Below are 23,438 nucleotides of genomic sequence, written 5' to 3'. Positions count from 1 at the left end.
TGTGGTTACCAGATACTGTGAGAGTTAAAGGTAGTGTCTCAAATTTGATACTGGGAAGATGACTACCATCTAAGGCAAACATGGGCGTAGGCTTGTCTAACTGTCTGAAAGGAATGTTATGTTTCCGAACCCATGCTTCGTCCATGAAACAACCCTCAGCCCCAGAGTCAATCAAGGCACTGCATGTAGCACCCGAACCGGTCCAGCGTAGATGGACCGACATAGTAGTACAAGATCTAGATGAAGAGACCTGAGTAGTAGCGCTCACCAGTAGCCCTCCGCTTACTGATGGGCTCTGGCCTCTTACTGGACATGAATTAACAAAATGTCCATCAAATCCGCAATAGAGGCACAGGCGGTTGGTGATCCTCCGTTCCCTCTCCTTAGTCGAGATGCGAATCCCTCCCAGCTGCATGGGCTCAGTCTCAGAGCCAGAGGAGGGAGATGGTTGCGATGCGGAGCAGGGAAACACCGTTGATGCGAGCTCTCTTCCACGAGCCTGGTGACGAAGATCTACCCGTCGTTCTATGCGGATGGCGAGAGCAATCAAAGAGTCCACACAGGAAGGAACCTCCCGAGAGAGAATCTCATCTTTGACCACTGTGTGGAGTCCCTCCAGAAAACGAGCGAGCAGCGCCGGCTCGTTCCAGTCACTAGAGGCAGCAAGAGTACGAAACTCTATAGAGTAATCCGTTATGGATCGATCACCTTGGCATAGGGAAGCCAGGACCCTAGAAGCCTCCCCACCAAAAACTGAACGGTCAAAAACCCGAATCATCTCCTCTTTAAAGTTCTGGTAATTGTTAGAACAATCAGCCCTTGCCTCCCAGATAGCTGTGCCCCACTCTCGGGCCCGGCCAGTAAGGAGTGAAATGACGTAAGCAACCCGAGCTCTCTCTCTAGAGTATGTGTTGGGTTGGAGAGAGAACACAATCTCACACTGGGTGAGAAAGGAGCGGCACTCAGTGGGCTGCCCGGAGTAGCAAGGTGGGTTATTAACCCTAGGTTCTGGAGGCTCGGCAGGCCAGGAAGTAACAGGTGGCACGAGACGAAGAACCTGGAACTGTCCAGAGAGGTCGGAAACCTGAGCGGCCAGGTTCTCCACGGCATGGCGAGCAGCAGACAATTCCTGCTTGTGTCTGCCGAGCATGGCTCCTTGGATCTCGACGGCAGTGTTACGAGCGTCTGTAGTCGCTGGGTCCATTCCTCGGTCGGATCCTTCTGTCATGCTGGTGAATGAGGACCCAAAAGCGACTTGGCGAAAACAGAGTATTTAATCCAGAATAAACTTTACAAAACAAAAAGCATAATACTACACGTAAAGACAAGAACAGACTGGAGACTTGATCGAGAACTGCAGGTTGCCTCGGGAAGGCACTTGAACCTAGCAGACTCAGACACCTGCTCACCACGCAGCATCTGAGGAAAACACGACACGACAGGGCAAAACATAGACACAGCACGGTGAATTATACATGAGGATCCGACAGGGCAGGTACGGGAAACAAGGAGTGAAATAGGGACTCTAATCAGGGAAAAGGATCGGGAACAGGTGTGGGAAGACTAAATGATGATAAGGGGAATAGGAACAGCTGGGAGCAGGAACGGAACGATAGAGAGAAGAGAGAGCGAGAGAGTGAGAGAGGGAGGGGGAGAGAGAGGGATAGAAAGAGGGAAAGAACCTAATAAGACCAGCAGAGGGAAACGAATAGAATGGGAAGCACAGGGACAAGACATGATAATAAATGACAAAACATGACAGTGAGACTTGATATATGATCAAGGAGTACCCCCCAGCCAGATAGTATTTGTTATGAAAACTGTTCTTATTGTACAGAGCTTAGGCCCCTAAGACGAGGCTCTGATCTCGTCCCTGGTACAGAAACACCAACTACTTATAGGGCTTAAATCAATTGGAGTCCTGAGGCGAGTGAGCCTCTGGGTCATACACTATCCCAGGATAGGTGTAACATCAGAGATGACGTACAATAGTTCCAGACACTACCCCACACAACTTGTCTCAGACCGTATCTCCTCCAAGGCCAAAGGAGGGAGTGACTGGCTCAGTTGGTAGAGCATGGCGCTTGTAACGCCAGGGTAGTGGGTTCGATCCCCGGGACCACCCATACGTAGAATGTATGCACACATGACTGTAAGTCGCTTTGGATAAAAGCGTCTGCTAAATGGCATATATATATATATATATAAGTATTTTTTGCCTAGTATTTTTATAGTATGAAAACATTCCAACAACAGCTAAATATATGGATATTACCAAGCATGTTTCCAGATCTTTAAATGATGCTCTTTTCTCACAGCCCTGCCCAAAGCTACACTCAACATAACACCAAACCCTGCATACACTGGAGAGACAGTAACTCTGACATGTTCAGTGGGGTCTGACAGTGGCTGGAGCTATACATGGTACAAAGGCAACACTAAGAAAGTAGTGACCTTGTCTGGCAGACACTCGACAACAGGAACCACCTTCACCATCAGTAGTGCTGCTGAGTCTGACCAGGGTCTCTACTGGTGTCAGGGAGAGATCCAGTCCAGATCCATATCATCAATCATCAGTGATCCTGTCACTATCACTGTGAAAGGTGAGTAATTGTGTGTGTGTGTGTGTGTGTGTGTGTGTGTGTGTGTGTGTGTGTGTGTGTGTGTGTGTGTGTGTGTGTGTGTGTGTGTGTGTGTGTGTGTGTGTGTGTGTGTGTGTGTGTGTGTGTGTGTGTGTGTGTGTGTGTGTGTGTGTGTGTGTGTGTGTGTGTGTGTGTGTGTGTGTGTGTGTGTGTGGACATCACTGTATATGTCAGCAATCTGATGACCAGATCTTGGTAAGTCAGACAGTTCAGACTGCATACGTATGTTCAGAAATGACAACCTATGATATGGTCTTGTTGTGGAAAATTCTGATCAACATTATTTTACATTCTAAGCTATGTGATAATGTTTATTTTCTGTGTTGTGTCTGTGCAGAGAGACCTGAGGCTGTTCTGACCCTCCAACCCAACTGGCCCCAGATTTTCAGTGGAGAGACTGTCACTCTCAGATGTGACATACAGGCGGGAGAAGAGATTGAGTATGCTTTTTATAACAGTGGGAAGTTGGTCTCCACCAAAACAGAGCCCGAGTACAGAATCGATCCTGCAAAGAATGGTTTATATACCTGTGAAGGTCTTCAGAAAAGAAATGGCTTAAAACCCTCCCAGACAAGTAATGTTATACAATTAACTGTGTTAGGTAAGTCTGTTTTTATGGGATTGCAAGAGAAAGAGACAGAATAGTGAGAAAAAGACATAAGGAATGAGGTCAAATAGCAGACAGAGATCAAAGATCAATTATATTTACAGTGCCTTGCGAAAGTATTCGGCCCCCTTGAACTTTGCGACCTTTTGCCACATTTCAGGCTTCAAACATAAAGATATAAAACTGTATTGTTTTGTGAAGAATCAACAACAAGTGGGACACAATCATGAAGTGGAACGACATTTATTGGATATTTGAACCTTTTTTAACAAATCAAAAACTGAAAAATTGGGAGTGCAAAATTATTCAGCCCCCTTAAGTTAATACTTTGTAGCGCCACCTTTTGCTGCGATTACAGCTGTAAGTCGCTTGGGGTATGTCTCTATCAGTTTTGCACATTGAGAGACTGAATTTTTTTCCCATTCCTCCTTGCAAAACAGCTCAAGCTCAGTGAGGTTGGATGGAGAGCATTTGTGAACAGCAGTTTTCAGTTCTTTCCACAGATTCTCGATTGGATTCAGGTCTGGACTTTGACTTGGCCATTCTAACACCTGGATATGTTTATTTTTGAACCATTCCATTGTAGATTTTGCTTTATGTTTTGGATCATTGTCTTGTTGGAAGACAAATCTCCGTCCCAGTCTCAGGTCTTTTGCAGACTCCATCAGGTTTTCTTCCAGAAGGGAAGTTGAGGTTTCTTTGTGCTCTGCTCTGTTGTCAGTCAAAGAGTGATTGAGAAATCTGCAAATTGTGCACAGATTTGTTTTTTCATTGAAAGCATATGGCAGAGTTAGCTATTTTTTAAATCAATCTTCCTGAAGATTTTCTTCCTGAAGAAAAGCAGGCCCAAACCATGATGCTGCCACCACCATGTTTGACAGTGGGGATGGTGTGTTTAGGGTGATGAGCTGTGTTGCTTTTACGCCAAACATAACGTTTTGCATTGTTGCCAAAAAGTTCAATTTTTGTTTCATCTGACCAGAGCACCTTCTTCCACATGTTTGGTGTGTCTCCCAGGTGGCTTGTGGCAAACTTTAAACGACTTTTTATGGATATCTTTAAGAAATGGCTTTCTTCTTGCCACTCTTCCATAAAGGCCAGATTTGTGCAATATACGACTGATTGTTGTCCTATGGACAGAGTCTCCCACCTCAGCTGTAGATCTCTGCAGTTCATCCAGAGTGATCATGGGCCTCTTGGCTGCATCTCTGATCCGTCTTCTCCTTGTATGAGCTGAAAGTTTAGAGGGACGGCCAGGTCTTGGTAGGTTTGCAGTGGTCTGATACTCCTTCCATTTCAATATTATCGCTTGCACAGTGCTCCTTGGGATGTTTAAAGCTTGGGAAATCTTTTTGTATCCAAATCCGGCTTTAAACTTCTTCACAACAGTATCTCGGACCTGCCTGGTGTGTTCCTTGTTCTTCATGATGCTCTCTGCGCTTTTAACGGACCTCTGAGACTATCACAGTGTAGGTGCATTTATACGGAGACTTGATTACACACAGGTGGATTGTATTTATCATTATTAGTCATTTAGCTCAACATTGGATCATTCAGAGATCCTCACTGAACTTCTGGAGAGAGTTTGCTGCACTGACAGTAAAGGGGCTGAATAATTTTGCACGGACAATTTTTCAGTTTTTGATTTGTTAAAAAAGTTTGAAATATCCAATAAATGTCATTCCACTTCATGATTGTGTCCCACTTGTTGTTGATTCTTCACAAAACAGTTTTAAATCTTTATGTTTGAAGCCTGAAATGTGGCAAAAGGTTGCAAAGTTCAAGGGGGCCGAATACTTTCGCAAGGCACTGTAGATTTTAGGGTAAGGTACTATACCATAATAACAAAATGGGTAATTTTTTATCTTAAATTATTTGAACATTTAAATAATTTAATCGTGTCATTATCCTTTGTAACAGATCAACCCCAAGCTGTCCTGAGTGTCTCTCCTCAGTGGCTGGACCCTGGAGACTCAGTTACTCTGAGCTGTTGGGTTAAAGAGTCATCTGCAAGCTGGAGGTTCTTCTGGTACCGAACTGTTCCCTACACAGCTGGGTTACTCTCCCTGTCAGATAGGTCCTACTCTGTAGAGCCTCTATCTGGCAATGGGACTAGTGAAGCCTCCTACACTCTGATCCCTACTGGTCCTAGTCACACAGGAGGATATGTGTGTAGAGCTGGAAGAGGAGACCCAGTTTATGACACACTCTACAGTGAACCTCAGTTTCTCTGGTCAGGAGGTAACTAACCGCATTGTAACTGCATTTAATCACACTTAAGTCCACCTCATGTGTATATATAACTATAATTTGACTCTGTCCCTCTTTGTTTCAGAGCCGCAACCTTCAGTGTCTCTCAAAATGAGACCTAACAGAACTCAACACTTTACAACAAAGTCTCTCTCACTAAGCTGTGAGGAGAAGGGGAACACTATTGGATGGAAACTGAAAAGATACAGAGAGAAAGCAGTGGATTCAGAGTGTGGCTCTAACTGGGGATCAATAGCAGGATCCAAATGTACCATAATGTTTACGTTCTCACGGGACAGTGGAGTGTACTGGTGTGAGTCTGGATCAGGAGAGTACAGTAATGCTGTCAACATCACAGTGGCTGGTACGTCTATTGTCCAACATTCACTAACCTTTTTTACATTACAATGTATCATAATGATGTTCAATTCTGTAACTGAATGATTGCATTTCATAGAATACAAGCTCATCAGATGTTAATATATAGTGAGTGATTACTCCCGATTTTCAGTTTTATTGATACATTATGTTACACAGTTGGCCCTGTGATCCTGGAGAGCCCTGCCTATCCCATAACTGAGGGAGACTCTGTGACTCTACGCTGTACACATAGATGTCAGGAAACAAACCCGAACCCCAAGGTTGATTTCCACAAAGATGGAGTACTCATCAGGAATGAGACCACAGGAGAAATGACCATCCCTGCAGTGTCCAAGACAGATGAAGGCTCCTATAAGTGTACATTTAATGAAGAAGAATCACCAAAGAGCGTGGTGAGAGTGAGAGGTGAGAAAATAATAATGATCACATTACATTTTCATCTCTTGTCATCAGAGATTTGTAGTGTTAAAATAAAAAGCATACTGTAGGTTTGGAGTTGCAAGCTCAGGCTGGTCATCTGATCTCAAGTCAGTTGCCAAATATATATAATGTATCTACAGAATTGTTTCACTTTGTCCATTTGTTGTTCTCTCTCCAGGTGTAACTCCTGGACCCTCTACATCAGTCCCAGTAGGAGTGGTTGAGGGCCTGGTTGTTGCTGGTGTTCTACTGACCATTCTCCTGGTACTGCTGTGTCGATATAAAAATGCCAAAGGTGAGACTTTTATCATTTCTCATTAAACCTTTTTGTTCATGTTTAGGAGAAAAAAAATTGAATTGCAAAAGTTCAAAACATTCATGACCTGATATAATAGTATGCATTTCTCATTACAGATTCCTGTTGCAACAGGACATTCTCGTGAGTACACCTGTCTTTCAACTGTTCCTTTTCATACAGTAAAATAGAATCTGTGTGTTTCATGACTATCTCTCTCCCGGTAAGGCTCCCCCAGCCCCAGAGCACCAACAAACAGGACCAAGAATCCACCCAGGGACGGGCTCCTGATCCTGGGTATACACGTATGCAGCATGGTCAGTCTCTCAGTCCAGACCACTGTCTCTCTCCCCTCTCTGTAATTTCACACACTAACTTCTCACCATTCACTTTGTATACAACATGCTACTGTACTTTAAGTCCCTAGACAAGCTGAGGGAAAACCAACACATTAATCTTTCTATCTGTTCTTTGACCAATAGGTGGCGCTAACATCTACGATACAATCGCTCCCTCAGACAATAATGACAATGGTATTGTATACTGTATGTTAAGTTAAGCATGAATACAGTATAGAGTTGTTGTTGCACTAAGTAGAGATATTAGTCTATTACCTGTATGCTTCAGATGCTGGTGCTGCTACTGCTGGACCAAGTGATGTGATGTACGCCCAGATTCAACTCAAAGAGTTGGACAAGAAAAATAAAAGTAATTCTCAACCGTCACATAAATTAATACAAAATGCAGCATTGTTTTTCACTCATAAAAAAAGTCCTCCTCCTCAGAAATGCCAGCTGATCCAAAAGAAAATCCAGTCTATTCTGAGGTCAAGACAGGGAAGGCCACAGGTGAGACCCATTCTACAGGTTGGCAATCAGTGAAATCTAAATGTGCGATTTTGGAATTTTGATGAAGATGTGCAATAATCTCATTCTTTCATTTGTCCATTTTCATCAGCTTAAACAGAAGGCCAAAGCCAAAGAAGAAAGGTAAGACTAGACATCCCTCCATATTTCCCCTCACTCCTCTTTTTATTTTACCTTTATTCTAGGCAAGTCAGTTAAGAACAAACTCTAGTTTTCAATGACGGCCTAGGAACAGGCCGTCACTGAGGGTTAACTGCCTTGTTCAGGGGCAGAACGACAGATTTGTACCTTGTCAGCTTAGTCCAACTCTCTAACCACCAGCTGTATATTATTCTGTATATTCACTGGTTATATATATTTGTTTTGTATTTTCACCCCTTTTTTCTCCCCAATTTCATGATATCCAATTGGTAGTTACAGTCTTGTCTCATCGCTGCAACTCCTGTACGGTCTTAAGAGAGTCGAAGGTCAAGAGCCATGCGTCCTCCGAAACACAACCTAACCAAGCTGTACTGCTTCTTGACACAATGCCCATCCATCCCGGAAGCCAGCCGCACCAATGTGTCGGAGGAAACACCGTACACCTGGCGCCCGTGTCAGCATGCACTGCACCTGGCCCGCCACAGGAGTCGCTAGTGCACGATGAGACAAGGATATCCCTGCCGGCCAAACCCTCCCCTAACGATGCTGGGCCATTTGTGCGCCACCCCATGGGCCTCCCGGTCGCGAACCCAGAGTCTCTAGTGGCACAGCTAGTGCCTTAGACCACTGAGCCACTTGGTAGGCCTGGTTATATTATTCTAATGTGTTATCCTTACCCCTTATAGAAACTGCAAATCCACCTGAGGCAGATTTGGTCTATTCTCAAGTGAAGCCAGGCACATCCACAGATAATACAAATTATAGTCGTATGCTATTGATATTTAATATGATACTAATATGGAACTAATTCTTCAATGTCAACATATACTTAATCTATTGTTAGGTTCTGGACAAACTGTAGTAAAAACTCAGACGGACAACTAGAAAAAGCTCAAACCAAGTGTATTCCCCCTCTGGGTCATACATCTGCAAAGACAAGGCATGAATACACAAGCACATATATTTATAACTTTGCACTAGGCGAGGTCAACTCCTTACAAATCTAGACAACCAATACATCTCCGTTGCTAGGCAGGGATTTAATTGGTACCTCTCACTGGTGTAGTCAGACCTGCCTGATACTAAAACATTTGTGGGCATGGAAGTGTATGTGTGAGATAGGACTGTAGGACTGTAGTAGACGAGTCATTGTGGTGGGCCTCTCTGGCCTCCCTCCCAGAGCTTTCTTCTCACTTCATCTGTTGATTCGACCTCAAGACGCATTCTTCACTCCTCCCTAGTTCCGCAGCTGGCCTGCCTTATCAGTGATTAACTGTTGCCCTTCACCTCCCTCCTTAGAAACATGGAACAGAATATGAACTTTCTACACTCAGTAACTTTCCACACACCTAGTTCCCATCTACCCTTCATTGGCCCCAACATATACATTCCTTATACATGTGAAGTAATCAATCGATTCTAGAATGATAACATGAATAAGTATATTTCAAGCTAGATTTCAACACTACTTAAAGGACGTCTATTTGTTTGATTCTTAAGAGTTTGTTTCGACTGCGTGTCCTAAACTACTTTGTGTGGTGAAATGTTGCAGGTCCTTGAGGGATGGAGGGATGGAGGGATAGCGGGATGGCGGGACACACGCAAACACACACACACACACACACACACACACACACACACACACACACACACACACACACACACACACACACACACACACACACACACACACACACACACACACACACACACACACACACACACACACACACACACACACACACACGCACACAATAACACCTTGTACCTTAAGGATTTGTTTCTTATTTTATTTATCAACAGATATATTGTATTTAACAATGGTTTGATTGTGTATTACTGTAACAGCTTTTTGTATCGTGTGGTGTAATGATAGTGGATCTTATCTGCAGCTATAGTAATTGTATCTGCTTTGTATTGTGTATTGTGCTCTGCTTTGTATTGTATTGTGTATTGTGTATTGAATTGTACATATTGTTGTAAATGTATTACAATGGTTATCTTTGATTTATTATGTCTGTTATTCAGATGATAGAATAACATATTTGCATATGAATTTCCAAAATATTATAAGTATTATTCATGTTTTCTTCTAATGGCCTGTACTTTTACATTATCTTTGCATTATGCTTTTTTATAAACTTTTTTTTATTTTTTATCCACCTGATGGAATGAGTGCTTTCTTACAGTAAATGGATGTTGTCATTGAAAATGTTTCCATAAAACCTAATTTGGTCAAACCTCCTTTCAGCCTAGTATAGATCTTAGGCTCCCAAATGTTTGAGTTAAAGGGCTTCTTGTGACTCCCCATCCCGGATCCGGGAACATAATCATCGCCTGACACTTATTAGCATAACGCAACGGACATAAATATCCCTAGAAAATATTCTTATTCATGAAAATCACAAATGAAATATATTGAGACACAGCTTAGCCTTTTGTTAATCACCCTGTCATCTCAGATTTTCTAAATATCCTTTACAGCCAAAGCTAGACAAGCATTTGTGTAAGTTTATCGATAGCCTAGCATAGCATTATGCCTTGCTAGCAGCAGGCAACCTTGTCACAAATCAGAAAAGCAATCAAATTAAATAGTTTACCTTTGATCAACTTCGGATGTTTTCACTCACGAGACTCCCAGGTAGATAGTCAAAGTGAATTTTTTTCCCAAAAGATTAATTTTGTAGGCAAAATAGCTCCGTTTGTTCTTCACGTTTGGCTGAGAAATCGCCCTGAAATTGCAGTCACGAAAACGGCGAAAAATATTCCATAATATCGACATAAACATGACAAACGTTGTTTATAATCAATCTTCAAGGTGTTTTTCTAATATCTATTCAATAATATATCCGTCGGGACAATTAGTTTTTCAATAGGACCGATTGGAGTAATGGCTTCCTCTGTATTTTCCACAAGAATCTCTCTTGGAGCCACCATGTGACCACTTACGCAATGTAGCTGCCTATGACTATTCTTCAATATAAATGCGCAAAACTACGTTACAATGCTGTAGACACCTTGGAGAATACGTAGAAAGCATAAGCTCGTTGATGGCACATTCACAGCTCAATAGGGACTCATTGGAACGCAGCGCTTTCAAAACCTGGGGCACTTCCAGATTGGATTTTTCTCAGGCTTTCGCCTGCAACATCAGTTCTGTTATACTCACAGACAATATCTTTAACGTTTTGGAAACGTTAGAGTGTTTTCTATCCAAAGTTGTCAATTACATGCATATTCTAGCATCTTGTCCTGACAAAATATCCCGTTTAAAACGTGATTTTTTTTCTTCTCCAAAAATGAAAATACTGCCCCTAGAGTCGCAAATTAAAGGGGCAATCTGCTATTTCTTCATCAATTTTTGGACTTAATTAAATCTACCCATTGAATCTTGAGGAATATAACATAAATGCCCCATGAGCAAAGTTCAAATGCCGAACCCCATTTTTCAGAATGACTTATTAGGGAAGAGTGTGCCTGAAAAGAACAGTTCTTCTCAGTTTTATGATGTCATATACTTTGCAGGAGTTCTGAGGAGCTGGTTAGTACTGTTACTGTGTATCACCTTTTTAATACTGAAATGTGGACATGCACGTCTATGATGGCAAAGGGATCTTCCAAGTAAGCAAATGTAAGACTCATTAGCCAGGGTGTGGTATTTAAATAAATAGAATAAAATTGAATATTTTCATTACTGTGTTGAATTACAACTAGTGACCTATGTATGAATGACTACCTGTTCTCCCATATTGCCTCTTCATCCTACAGACAGATCATGAAGATTAATGACATTAGTGGTGTGTGACTCTTACTGCTATTTCCAGTGTTCCTGCATGGTCTGGAAGGTCACTGTTCCAGTTAGGGGGTTTTCTGTGTCTATGTGTTAATGTCTATGTGGTCAGACAGACAACCGGCAGCCAGGATCTTTGTCACTGCTCCTGAGAAACAGAAACAGGTCACCACGGAGACCACATGTCACAGAAAGTGACATCACCACAAGATGTTACCTGAAACGTAGAAGGGGGGCCTTTGTCAGTAACCTGGGACCCAGTACCTTCTGAAAAAGTTGACATGTGTTTCATGTCCCTCAGCCACATTGACCTATGAGCATGCAGAAGAAGTCATGCAAACACGTCTGCAGGTATATGAAGCCAAGATGAAAATGCACACACGGTTATATTTTTTGCTCTCTCTAGCTCTCTCTCTCTAACCCCTCGTTTTCTTTCTCTGTCTCTCTCTATTTTTCCCTCATTTTTCTTTCTCTGCAACTTTGAGTCGTCTGCTCATAAAGTAACAAAACTACCGGTATCTGTGAAACACCATGACCATTAACCACACAACCAGCAGCAGCTAGGAAACACATGCTCCAAAACCACCACCATCAGACTGATCAACACAGTGACAGACCCCAAACACACCCACGCTTCATCTTCTAACTCTCAAGCTGAGTGAAGGGTTATTTTCAGAGAGCAACTATAGAATGTGACTTCTTTTTCAGCTAACATACAGGAAGCCCTTGTCAAAAGGAGGTCTCTGCTCTTTCTCTACTCTACTCTTTCTTCTCTGTGTGTTTTGGATAGTCAACTGCTAGCTATCAGTGACAGTGATAGATAAGGACATACAGCCAGAGGAAACAGTCATACAACACCTTAAAGAGATGTCTGGTGGTCCCTTCTCCTGCTTCTCCAAACAGGGAATACTCCTTCTCCTACTCTTCAACTTCCACTATGGTAAGTTTTGTAGAAATAAAACAAAACTTTCTCCTGTTCATGCTTTGTATTGAATGTGCTTTCTTGCCAAAAAGGATACATTCTGTCTTGCCTAAATGGATAACCACTTACTGACTTTAGTCAGTTGGCTGCTTAGGGTCTTTTCAACGGTCTCCTTATTCTAATGTGAAACCAAGAGGGTAGAATCATCCCCAAACCGGATCTACTGCATGAGCTTGCTTGCATGATAAAGTAAGGAAAACCGTCAGCTTTCTCTAACTTCCTTGTTGGTCTTTACATGGTGTGTGTTGACTGTAGAATGCCTGGTCGTCAGTGATTGGTTGGATATTCAGAATCTTTTGCTTTATTACTGTGTGATAACACCTACATAATACCTATATTCAGGAACATATCGTGATGAAGTGATTCAGCAGTTTTGAATGAGTGCCAATGGTGTGGCTGGGTCAGCAGCTGTTGCTGTGCTTCTTGAATGCAAAGATATTACGACCCTGTGCTTGATGCTTGTCATTCATTAAATTGAATTCAATACGGGATTGTATTGAATTTTTGCTTTTATTACAGCCGGACTAGGATAACTGCAGTTATGCCCTAAATACCACACTTCATTGACTGTCTTAATTTGTCTTAATTCATGACAGAGATTTGTTGTTGTTGTAAGGGTTTATAATTCATTACTTCAGACTGGCATGTCTTTGTAATGACGCCCATGCAGAATATGATGCATTTCTGGTGAATAATTACACAGTAAACACAGAGATATTTGTACTTATGAACTGAGGAGGGGTTATCAGATCCACCCCCACTTCTCTTTTCCTGTCATCTCATCCTGTTCTGCTGAATGTTGGGGGGGGGGGTGGACTTTAATGAAGTAAAATAGGACCCACACAATCAGATATGTAAATATTTAAAGATATATGCCACATTCAGTATAATATACTTGCTACATCGTACTACTGTGTAATTATTCATGTAAGTAAGTGCACTGCAATGTAAAGAGTAACCATTGATTGGTGTCAGAATGCTAATGTACATGTTTGTGTTTCAGGTGTGGGTGTTTCTTCATACCTGTCATTCCACAAGACAGTAGGGGACTCTGTGGAGATCCCTGCAGGCTTAGAGGGGCATAATGTCACCATAATGCAGTGGAAGTACAGAGGAAAGGATATTGCAGAATTCAACTCAGAAGTTGTATATTCACGAGGATCCCAGTTCGAGGGGAGACTAGAGATGAATGTCATTAACTTCAGTTTAACAATTAGGAAACTGACTCTGCAAGACTCAGGGGAATCTATCTATCTATCTATCTATCTATCTATCTATCTATCTATCTATCTATCTATCTATCTATCTATCTATCTATCTATCTATCTATCTATCTATCTATCTATCTATCTATCTATGGTGGGTGCAACATGAAACAAGCCTCTCCACATTCTGATATCAAACCACAAGCTCTCACAAGAAAGTGACCACCCTACATTGATGTTGCATCTCTGTGAGAACCTGAGATTGTATAGCCGATGCCATGCAGACCTGGTTAGTGTGGTGGTGTGCATTTACCCAGGTCATCACTCAGGAACTAAAGAGTGGTGCCAACTCAGTGGTTGCAAAATGTGCTGTCAATAACAATTATTTCAAAATGCAATTTTTGTTGGATTCCTTGTAGTATCGAGTTGCTATTATTGTAAGTAGCTGAGAGTTCTTTCGCTACAGTTATAGTAAACTGTGCTAAGAGATTAATGAGTGTTTGTTTTGGTGTTTTTGGTCTCTGTACTCTCTCTGTGTGAAGAAAATGGAAAGACAGTGGACATTTACAAACTCAGCAAAAAAATAAACGTCATCTGTGTTTATTTTTTAGCAAACTTAATTAACATGTGTAAATATTTGTATGAACAAAACAAGATTCAACAACTGAGACATAAACTGAACAAGTTCCACAGACATGTTGTCACGCCTTGGTCTTAGTATTTTGTGTTTTCTTTAATTATTTGTTCAGGCCAGGGTGTGACATGGGTTTATTGTATTGTCTTATTGGGGTTTTTGTAGGCATTGCGATTGTGGTTGATTAGGGGTGTGTCTAGTATAGGCTTGGCTGCCTGAGGCGGTTCTCAATCAGAGTCAGGTGATTCTTGTTGTCTCTGATGGGGAACCGTATTTAGGTAGCCTGGGTTTCACTGTGTATTTCGTGGGTGATTGTTCCTGTCTCTGTGTAGTTTCACCAGATAGGCTGTAATTAGGTTTCACGTTTCGTTTGTTGTTTTGTATTTGTATATGTTATTTCATGTGTCGCTTTTTTCATTAAAGCCATGAGTAACCACCACGCTGCATTTCGGTCCGACTCTCTTTCTACAAACGAAGAACTACGTTACAGAATCACCCATCACACACGGACCGAGTGGCGTGGAAACAGGCAGCGACAGCTGGAACAGCAAAAGGAGGATGAATTATTCGGAGAATGGACATGGGAAGACGTGTTGGATGGTAAAGGTTGTTACACTTGGGAGGAGATACTGGCCGGAAGAGATCGCCTCCCATGGGAAAAGGTGGAGGCACTAAGGAGAGCAGAGACAGCCGGAGATAGGAGCCGACGATACGAGGGAACACGGTTGGCAAGGAAGCCCGAAAAGCAGCCCAAAAAAATTATTGGGGGGGGGCTTAAAGAGAGTATGGCTATGCCAGGTAGGAGACCTGCGCAAACTCCCTGTGCTTACCGGGGGGCTAGAGAGACCGGGCAGGCACCGTGTTATACTATGGAGCGCACGGCGTTTCCAGTGCGGGTGCATAGCCCGGTGCGGCACATACCAGCCCTTCGTATTGGCTGGGCTAGAGTGGGCATCGAGCCAGGTAAGGTTGGGCAGGCTCAGTGCTCAAGAGCTCCAGTGCGCCTGCACGGTCCGGTCTATCCAGAGCCAACTCTCCTTGTTTATCGTGAGGAGCCAAGGAGGAGACCAGAACCAGAGCCGGTGTTAGAGGTGAGCGAAGCAGAGACTGTGAAGGAGTTAATGGGGAAAGTGGAGGAGAGAGTAATGAGGGAGTTGCTAGCATGGTGCTATAGGTACGATATTCGTCCGATGGAGCGTGTCGGGATTTAATGGTACCTGGGTCAGCGCTCCATACTCGTCCTGAGGTGCGTGTTAGTCGGCAGGTGAAAAATGTGCCAGCCTCACGCACCAGGCCTACTGTGTACCTACCTAGCCTTGCACATCCTGTGCCAGTCCTGCTCTCAGGCTCTCCAGTACACCTTCACGGTCCAGTCCATCCTGTGCCACCTTCACACACCAGTCCTCCGGTAGCAGCTCCCCGCACCAGGCTTCCTGTGCGTGTCCTCGATCCTGTAGCACCAGTTCCAGCACCACGCACCAGGCCTTCTGTGCGCTTCGCCTGTTCAGCACAGCCAGAGCCTTCCTTCCCTCCTGCGCTGTCGGAGTCTCCCGCCTGTTCAGCGCTATCCGAGCTTTCCTCCTCTACAGCGCTGCCGGAGCCTCCTGCCTGTTCGGAGCAGATTGAGCTGCCAGTCTGCAGGGAGCTGTCAGTCTGCAAGGTGCTGTCAGTCTGCATGAAGCAGCCAGAGCTGTCAGTCTGCAAAGAGCTGCCAGTCTGCAAGGAGCTGTCAATCTGCAAGGAGCTGCCAGTCTGCAGGGTGCTGTCAGCCTGCATGGAGCAGTCAGAGCTGTCAGTCTGCATAAAGCAGTCAGAGCTGTCAGTCTGTATGAAGCAGCCAGAGCTGTCAGTCTGTATGAAGCAGTCAGAGCTGTCAGCCTGCATGGAGCAGTCAAAGCTGTCAGTCTGTTCGAAGCAGCCAGATCTGTCAGTCTGCATGAAGCAGCCAGAGATGTCAGTCTGCAAAGAGCTGTTAGTCTGCAAAGAGTTGCCAGTCTGCAAGGAGCTGTCAGTCTGCAAGGAGCTGTCAGCCTGCATGGGAGCAGCCAGAGCTGTCAGTCTTCAAGGAGCTGTCAGTCTGCATAGAGCAGCTAGATCCGCCAGTCAGCCATTATCTTCTAGATCTGCCAGTCAACCAGATTCTTCCAGATCTGCCAGTCAACCAGTCTCTTCCAGATCTGCCAGTCAACCAGAATCTTCCAGATCCGCCAGCCAGCCAGGATCTACCGGAGCCTACTACCTGCCTGAGCTTCATCTCAGTACTGGGCTTCCTCTCAGTACTGAGCTTCCTCTCAGTACTGGGCTTTCTCTCAGTACTGGGCTTCCCCTCAGTTCCGGGCTGCCCATCAGTCCCGGGCTGCCCATCAGTCTCAAATCAAATCAAATCAAATGTATTTATATAGCCCTTCGTACATCAGCTGATATCTCAAAGTGCTGTACAGAAACCCAGCCTAAAACCCCAAACAGCAAGCAATGCAGGTGTAGAAGCACGGTGGCTAGGAAAAACTCCCTAGAAAGGCCAAAACCTAGGAAGAAACCTAGAGAGGAACCAGGCTATGTGGGGTGGCCAGTCCTCTTCTGGCTGTGCCGGGTGGAGATTATAACAGAACATGGCCAAGATGTTCAAATGTTCATAAATGACCAGCATGGTTGAATAATAACAAGGCAGAACAGTCAGGTGGACTGGGGACAGCAAGGAGTCATCAAGTCAGGTCGTCCTGGGGCACGGTCCTTGGGCTCAGGTCCTCAGAGAGAGAGAAAGAAAGAGAGAATTAGAGAGAGCATATGTGGTGTGGCCAGTCCTCTTCTGGCTGTGCTGGGTGGAGATTATAAAAGAACATGGCCAAGATGTTCAAATGTTCATAAATGACCAGCATGGTCAAATAATAGTAAGGCAGAACAGTTGAAACTGGAGCAGCAGCATGGCCAGGTGGACTATTGACAGCAAGGAGTCATCATGTCAGGTAGTCCTGGGGCATGGTCCTAGGGCTCAGGTCAGTTCAAACTGGAGCAGCAGCATGGCCAGGTGGACTGGGGACAGCAAGGAGTCATCATGTCAGGTAGTCCTGGGGCATGGTCCTAGGGCTCAGGTCCTCCGAGAGAGAGAAAGAAAGGAGAGTATTAGAGAACGCACACTTAGATTCACACTGGACACCGAATAGGACAGGAGAAGTACTCCAGATATAACAAACTGACCCTAGCCCCCCGACACAAACTACTGCAGCATAAATACTGGAGGCTGAGACAGGAGGGGTCAGGAGACACAGTGGCCCCATCCGAGGACACCCCCGGACAGGGCCAAACAGGAAGGATATAACCCCACCCACTTTGCCAAAGCACAGCCCCCACACCACTAGAGGGATATCTTCAACCACCAACTTACCATCCTGAGATAAGCCTGAGTAGAGCCCACAAAGATCTCCGCCACGGCACAACCCAAGTGGGGGGGGGGGGCGCCAACCCAGACAGGATGACCATAACAGTGAATCAACCCACTCAGGTGACGCACCCTCTGCAGGGACGGCATGAGAGAGCCCCAGTAAGCCAGTGACTCAGCCCCTGTAATAGGGTTAGAGGCAGAGAATCCCAGTGGAAAGAGGGGAACCGGCCAGGCAGAGACAGCAAGGGCGGTTCGTTGCTCCAGAGCCTTTCCGTTCACCTTCCCACTCCTGGGCCAGACTACACTCAATCATATGACCCACTGAAGAGATGAGTCTTCAGTAAAGACTTAAAGGTTGAGACCGAGTTTGCGTCTCTGACATGGGTAGGCAGACCGTTCCATAAAAATGGAGCTCTGTAGGAGAAAGCCCTGCCTCCAGCTGTTTGCTCGAGTCTCGAGCTGCCCCTCAGTCCCGAGCTGCCCCTCAGTCCCGAGCTGTCCCTCAGTCCCGAGATGCCCCTCAGTCACGAGCTGCTCCTCAGTTCAGTGGGGTTCTGGGTGAGGACTATTAGGCCATGGTCGGCGGCGAGGGTGGATTATCCCAGGACGCGAAGGGGAGGTACTAGGACATTAATGGAGTGGGGTCCACGTCCCGAGCCGGAACCGCCACCATGGACAGACGCCCACCCGGACCCTCCCAATAGTTTTGAGGTGCGTCCGGGAGTCCGGGGGGGGTTAGGGGGGGGGGGGTTCTGTCACGCCTTGGTCTTAGTATTTTGTGTTTTCTTTAATTATTTGTTCAGGCCAGAGTGTGACATGGGGTTATTGTATTGTCTTATTGGGGTTTTTGTAGGCATTGGGATTGTGGTTGATTAGGGGTGTGTCTAGTATAGGCTTGGCTGCCTGAGGCGGTTCTCAATCAGTCAGGTGATTCTTGTTGTCTGATGGGGAACCGTATTTAGGTAGCCTGGGTTTCACTGTGTATTTCGTGGGTGATTGTTCCTGTCTCTGTGTAGTTTCACCAGATAGGCTGTAATTAGGTTTCACGTTTCGTTTGTTGTTTTGTATTTGTATATGTTATTTCATGTGTCGCTTTTTTCATTAAAGCCACGAGTAACCACGATGCTGCATTTCGGTCCGACTCTCTTTCTACAAACAAAGAACGACGTTACACGTGTGACTAACAGAAATGGAAGAATGTGTCCCTGAACAAAGGGGGGTCAAAATCAAAAGTAACCGTCAGTATCTGGTGTGGCCACCAGCTGCATTAAAGTACTGCAGTGCATCTTCTCCTCGTGGACTGCACCAGATTTGCCAGTTCTTGCTGTGAGATGTTACCCCACTCTTCCACCAAGGCATCTGCAAGTTCCCAGACATTTCTGAGGGGAATGGCCCTAACCTTCACCCTCCGATCCAACAGGTCCCAGATGTGCTCAATGGGATTGTGAACCGGGCCCTTTACTGGCCATGGCAGAATACTGACATTCCTGTCTTGCAGGAAATCACACACAGAACGAGCAGTATGGCTGGTGGCATTGTCATGCTGGAGGGTCATGTCAGGATGAGCAAGAAGGGTACCACACGAGGGAGGAGGATGTCTTCCCTGTAACGCACAGCGTTGAGATTGCCTGCAATAACAACAAGCTCAGTCAGATTATGCTGTGACACACCGCCCCAGACCATGACAGACCCTCCACCTCGATCCCGCTCCAGAGTACAGGCCTCGGTGTAACGCTCATTCCTTTGACGATTAACACAAATCCGACCATCACCCCTGGTGAGACAGAACCGCAACTCGTCAGAGAAGAGCACTTCTTGCCAGTCCTATCTGGTCCAGCGACGGTGGGTTTGTGCCCATAGGCAACATTGTTGCTGGTGATGTCTGGTGAGGACCTGCCTTACAACAGGCCTACAAGCCCCCAGTCCAGCCTCTCTCAGCCTATCCAAGTTCATTAATTGTTTATGGTTCATTGAACAATAATGGGAAACAGTGTTTAAACCCTGTACAATGAAGATCTGTGAAGTTATTTGGATTTTTACAAATTATCTTTGAAAGACAGGGTCCTGAAAAAAGGATGTTTCTTTTTTTTGTTGAGTTTAGCTGCAGTCCGTACTTCAAACTATCACAAAATGTTCATCTTCCCACTTGTTGTGGTAAACAGTTGTTTGATGGTGCTAAGGAAATTGTAATGTTCAATTCTGAAACGGAATGATTGCATCTCCTAAAAACAAACACATAAGACGTTAAGATATTGTGAGTGATTTTGCTCCAGAATTACAGTTTTATTTCTACATTATGTTGCACAGCTGGTGCTTTAATCCTGGAGAGCCCTGCCTATCCCATAACTGAGGTAGACTCTGTGACTCTGCGCTGTACAAATAGTTATCAGGAAACAAACCCGAACCCCAGGGTTGATTTCTACAAAGATGGAGTACTCATCAGGAATGAAACCACAGGAGAGATGAACATCCCTGCAGTGTCCAAGTCAGATGAAGGCTTCTATAAGTGTAAATCTAAAGAAGGAGAATCACCAGAGAGCTGGGTGACAGTGAGAGGTGAGAAGAGCAGTGTGTGTGTGTGTTGATGGTAAAACATGTGTTTGATATTCTCTCCAGGTTCTGTTGTCTCCATCTCTCAGCTGCCCATGGTGCTGTGTGGTTTACTAGTGGTGTCTCCCTTTCTACTGGTGTCTATTGTGCTGATGATAAAATGTTGCAGTGCTCGAGGTGACCACTTTATTTCAGTATACTCCTTCTTTATGTCATGCTCTTATATCACTGCCTTGGCAGTAGCTAATGGGAATCCCTAATCAGTACAAATACAAGAATACTGTTATCAAGTAATGTTGACTGAAATTGTTCATTTCAAATTTAAATAGACATAAGTTGCAGCTATTTCTGTTAAACGTCTTCTATGGACACTTTTTACCCTTAAAAAAGGCTAACTAACCTTTCCATTACCTCTGATGTTGTGCAATTGAATCAGTTGAACTCAGATGCTAATCTCTGCCCATGATATTCTTATAGGCCAAATCTCCTCAAGACGAGTTACCATCTGATGATGTCATCAAACAGACTGAATCATCCATGTGATCCGTTACAATATGAACTGTCAGCTGAAAAAAACACGTTTATGATTTTGACGTTTTTTGCCATTGCCTTGCCATTGATTTATGATTGTGTTTACTGAGTTTAATATCTGAATGTTACGATTTTGTAGGTTAACAATTTCAGCTTTTGGTGGTTTGTGTCCTTTCCTCTGTTATTGTTAAATGTTTTCGATTTTTGTTATTATATTGCACTTACCTCTCTTTAACTTCTGTTAATTAAACAAGTGTAGTGCCTGTTTTTATTTCAAGGCCCAGTGCAATAAAACATGTGATTTTCCTGTGTTTTATATACATATTTCCACACTATGAAGATGGAGTAATACAATGGAATTGTGAAAATTGTGATAATTTCCTTTAAGTCTAAGAGTTATTTGAAAAGAACACTTTAAATTTCAGCATTTTGGTGGGATGGAGTTTTGGACTGCCTGGTGATATCATTAATTAATAAACCACAAAAAAAGAGTTCCAAACCTCTCTGCCAATAACAGCTATTGGAGGTGTACCTCAATTGGAGGTGGACCTGTGAATGTATTTCAAGGCAAACCTTCAAACTCAGTGCTTGTCATCATGGGAAAATCAAAAGAAATCAGCCAAGACCTCAGAAAAAAATTGTAGACCTCCACAAGTCTGGTTCATCCTTGGGAGCAATTTTCAAACGCCTGAAGATACCACGTTCATCTATACAAACAATAGTATGCAAGTATAAACACCATGAGACCACGCAGCAGTCATACCACTCAGGAAGGAGACGCGCTCTGTCTCCTGGAGATGAACGTACTTTGGTGCGAAAAGTGCAAATCAATCCCAGAACAACAGCAAAGGACCTTGTGAAGATGCTGGAGGAAACAGGTACAAAAGTATCTATATCCACAGTAAAACAAGTCCCATATTGACATAACCTGAAAGGCTGCTCAGCTATGAAGAAGCCACTGCTCCAAAACCGCCATAAAAAAAACAGACTACGGTTTGCAACTGTACACGGGGACAAAGATCGCACTTTTTGGAGAAATGTCCTCTGGTCTGATGAAACAAAAATAGAACTATTTGGCCATAATGACCATTGTTATGTTTGGAGGAAAGGGGGGGGGGGCTTGCAAGGGGAGGCTTGCAAGCCGAAGAACACCATCCCAACATGGTGGCAGCATCATGTTGTGGGGGTGCTTTGCTGCAGTAGTAACTGGTGCACTTCGTAAACTAGATGGCAACATGAGGAAGGAAAATTATGTGGATATATTGAAGCAACATCTCAGACATCAGTCAGGAAGTTAAAGCTTGGTCACAAATGGGTCTTCCAAATGTACAATGACCCAAGCATACTTCCAAAGTTGTGGCAAAATGGCTTAAGGACAACAAAGTCAAGACCATCACAAAGCAGAACTGAAAAGCATGTGCGAGCAACCTGACTCAGTTACACCTGCTCTGTCAGGAGGAATATGCCAAAATTCACCCAACTTGTTGTGGGGAGCTTGTGGAAGGCTACCCAAAACATTTGACCCACATTTGACCCAAGCTAAACAATTTAAAGGCAACGCTACCAAATAAAATTGAGTGTATGTAAACTTCTGACCCACTGGGAATGTGATGAAAGAAATAAAAGCTGAAATAAATTATTCATTCTACTATTATTCTGACATTTCACATTCTAAAAATAAAGTGGTGATGCTGATGCTCCAGATACTCAACTAGTCTAAAGGCCAGTTTTATTGCTACTTTAATCAGAACAACAGGTTTCAGCTGTGTTAACATAATTGCAAAAGGGTTTTCTAATGATCAATTAGCCTTTTAAAATGATCTACTTGGATTAGTTAACACAACGTGCCATTGGAACACAGGTGTGATGGTTGCTGATAATGGGCCACTGTATGCTTATGTAGATATTCCGTACAATAGTCATTTACAACATTAACAATGTCTACACTATATTTCTAATCAATTTGATGTTATTTTAATGGACAAATAATGTGCTTTTCTTTCAAAAACGAGGACATTTCTAAGTTTCGAGTTTCTTACATGACTGGCCTATTGGGGGTGATGTTTTTTCTGGCCTGAATGATCAGAGTCTAGGATTACAGGGACTCTCCGCAACTCTATTCAATGTATGGGACAGAATTGAGGAAATTATTAAGACGTTCTAGCTCTTCTCTGTTTGCATTAATAAGCAAGATGAGCGGAGATATGTCCTCTGGGGGCCGTCTCGTCCTTAACCCTTCACACTGGCACTGACCTGCCTTGTCAGAGAGAGAGATGGTGGTGGTTTTACTGGTCACACTGCAGCCTGACTGTCTCTCCAGAATAGAGGGGACCCTGAGGAGAGGTTATCACCGTGGCCACAGTTATACATGACGACGGATGCGGTCAGAGCACACATCTCTCCAAAGTATGAGCCTTCTACCGTACATCAATGAGAATGAATGAATGGAGGAGGCTGAACAGCAATGATAGGCAGACCTTTTTAAAAGGATGAAATATACTGAACAAAAAAAATAAGCGCAACATGCAACAATTTCAAAGATTTTACTGAGTTACAGTTCATATAAGGAAATCCGTCAATTGAAATAAAATCATTAAGCCCTAGTGGAACCCCCTTCCCAGAAAGGTTAAACCTCTTGAGACTAGGGGGCAGTATTTTTATGTTTGCATGAACTTCCGACTTCAACTGTATATATATATATATATATACACACATACAGTACCAGTCAACAGTTTGGACACACCTACTTATTCAAGTGTTTTTCT

The 23,438-nt window shown here is 43.9% G+C and overlaps 1 protein-coding gene across 1 annotated transcript; it reads left to right on the top strand.

Moving 5' to 3' along the window:
* The first annotated feature begins 1,978 nt into the window (after positions 1-1,978).
* LOC124013831 (Fc receptor-like protein 5) lies at positions 1,979-20,984 on the top strand. Its single transcript, XM_046328396.1, has 6 exons — positions 1,979-2,066; positions 2,319-2,603; positions 2,980-3,216; positions 5,170-5,490; positions 5,585-5,863; positions 19,900-20,984. The coding sequence occupies exons 1-6, from the start codon at positions 1,979-1,981 to the stop codon at positions 20,175-20,177; spliced, it is 1,488 nt and encodes a 495-aa protein (XP_046184352.1). The 3' UTR covers positions 20,178-20,984.
* The last annotated feature ends 2,454 nt before the right edge of the window (positions 20,985-23,438 follow it).

This window comes from Oncorhynchus gorbuscha, linkage group LG25 (assembly GCF_021184085.1).
Source record: "Oncorhynchus gorbuscha isolate QuinsamMale2020 ecotype Even-year linkage group LG25, OgorEven_v1.0, whole genome shotgun sequence".
NCBI lineage: Eukaryota > Metazoa > Chordata > Actinopteri > Salmoniformes > Salmonidae > Oncorhynchus > Oncorhynchus gorbuscha.
The sequence above is the reverse complement of the archived record's forward strand: the minus strand, read 5'-3'. Positions and strand labels throughout refer to the sequence as shown.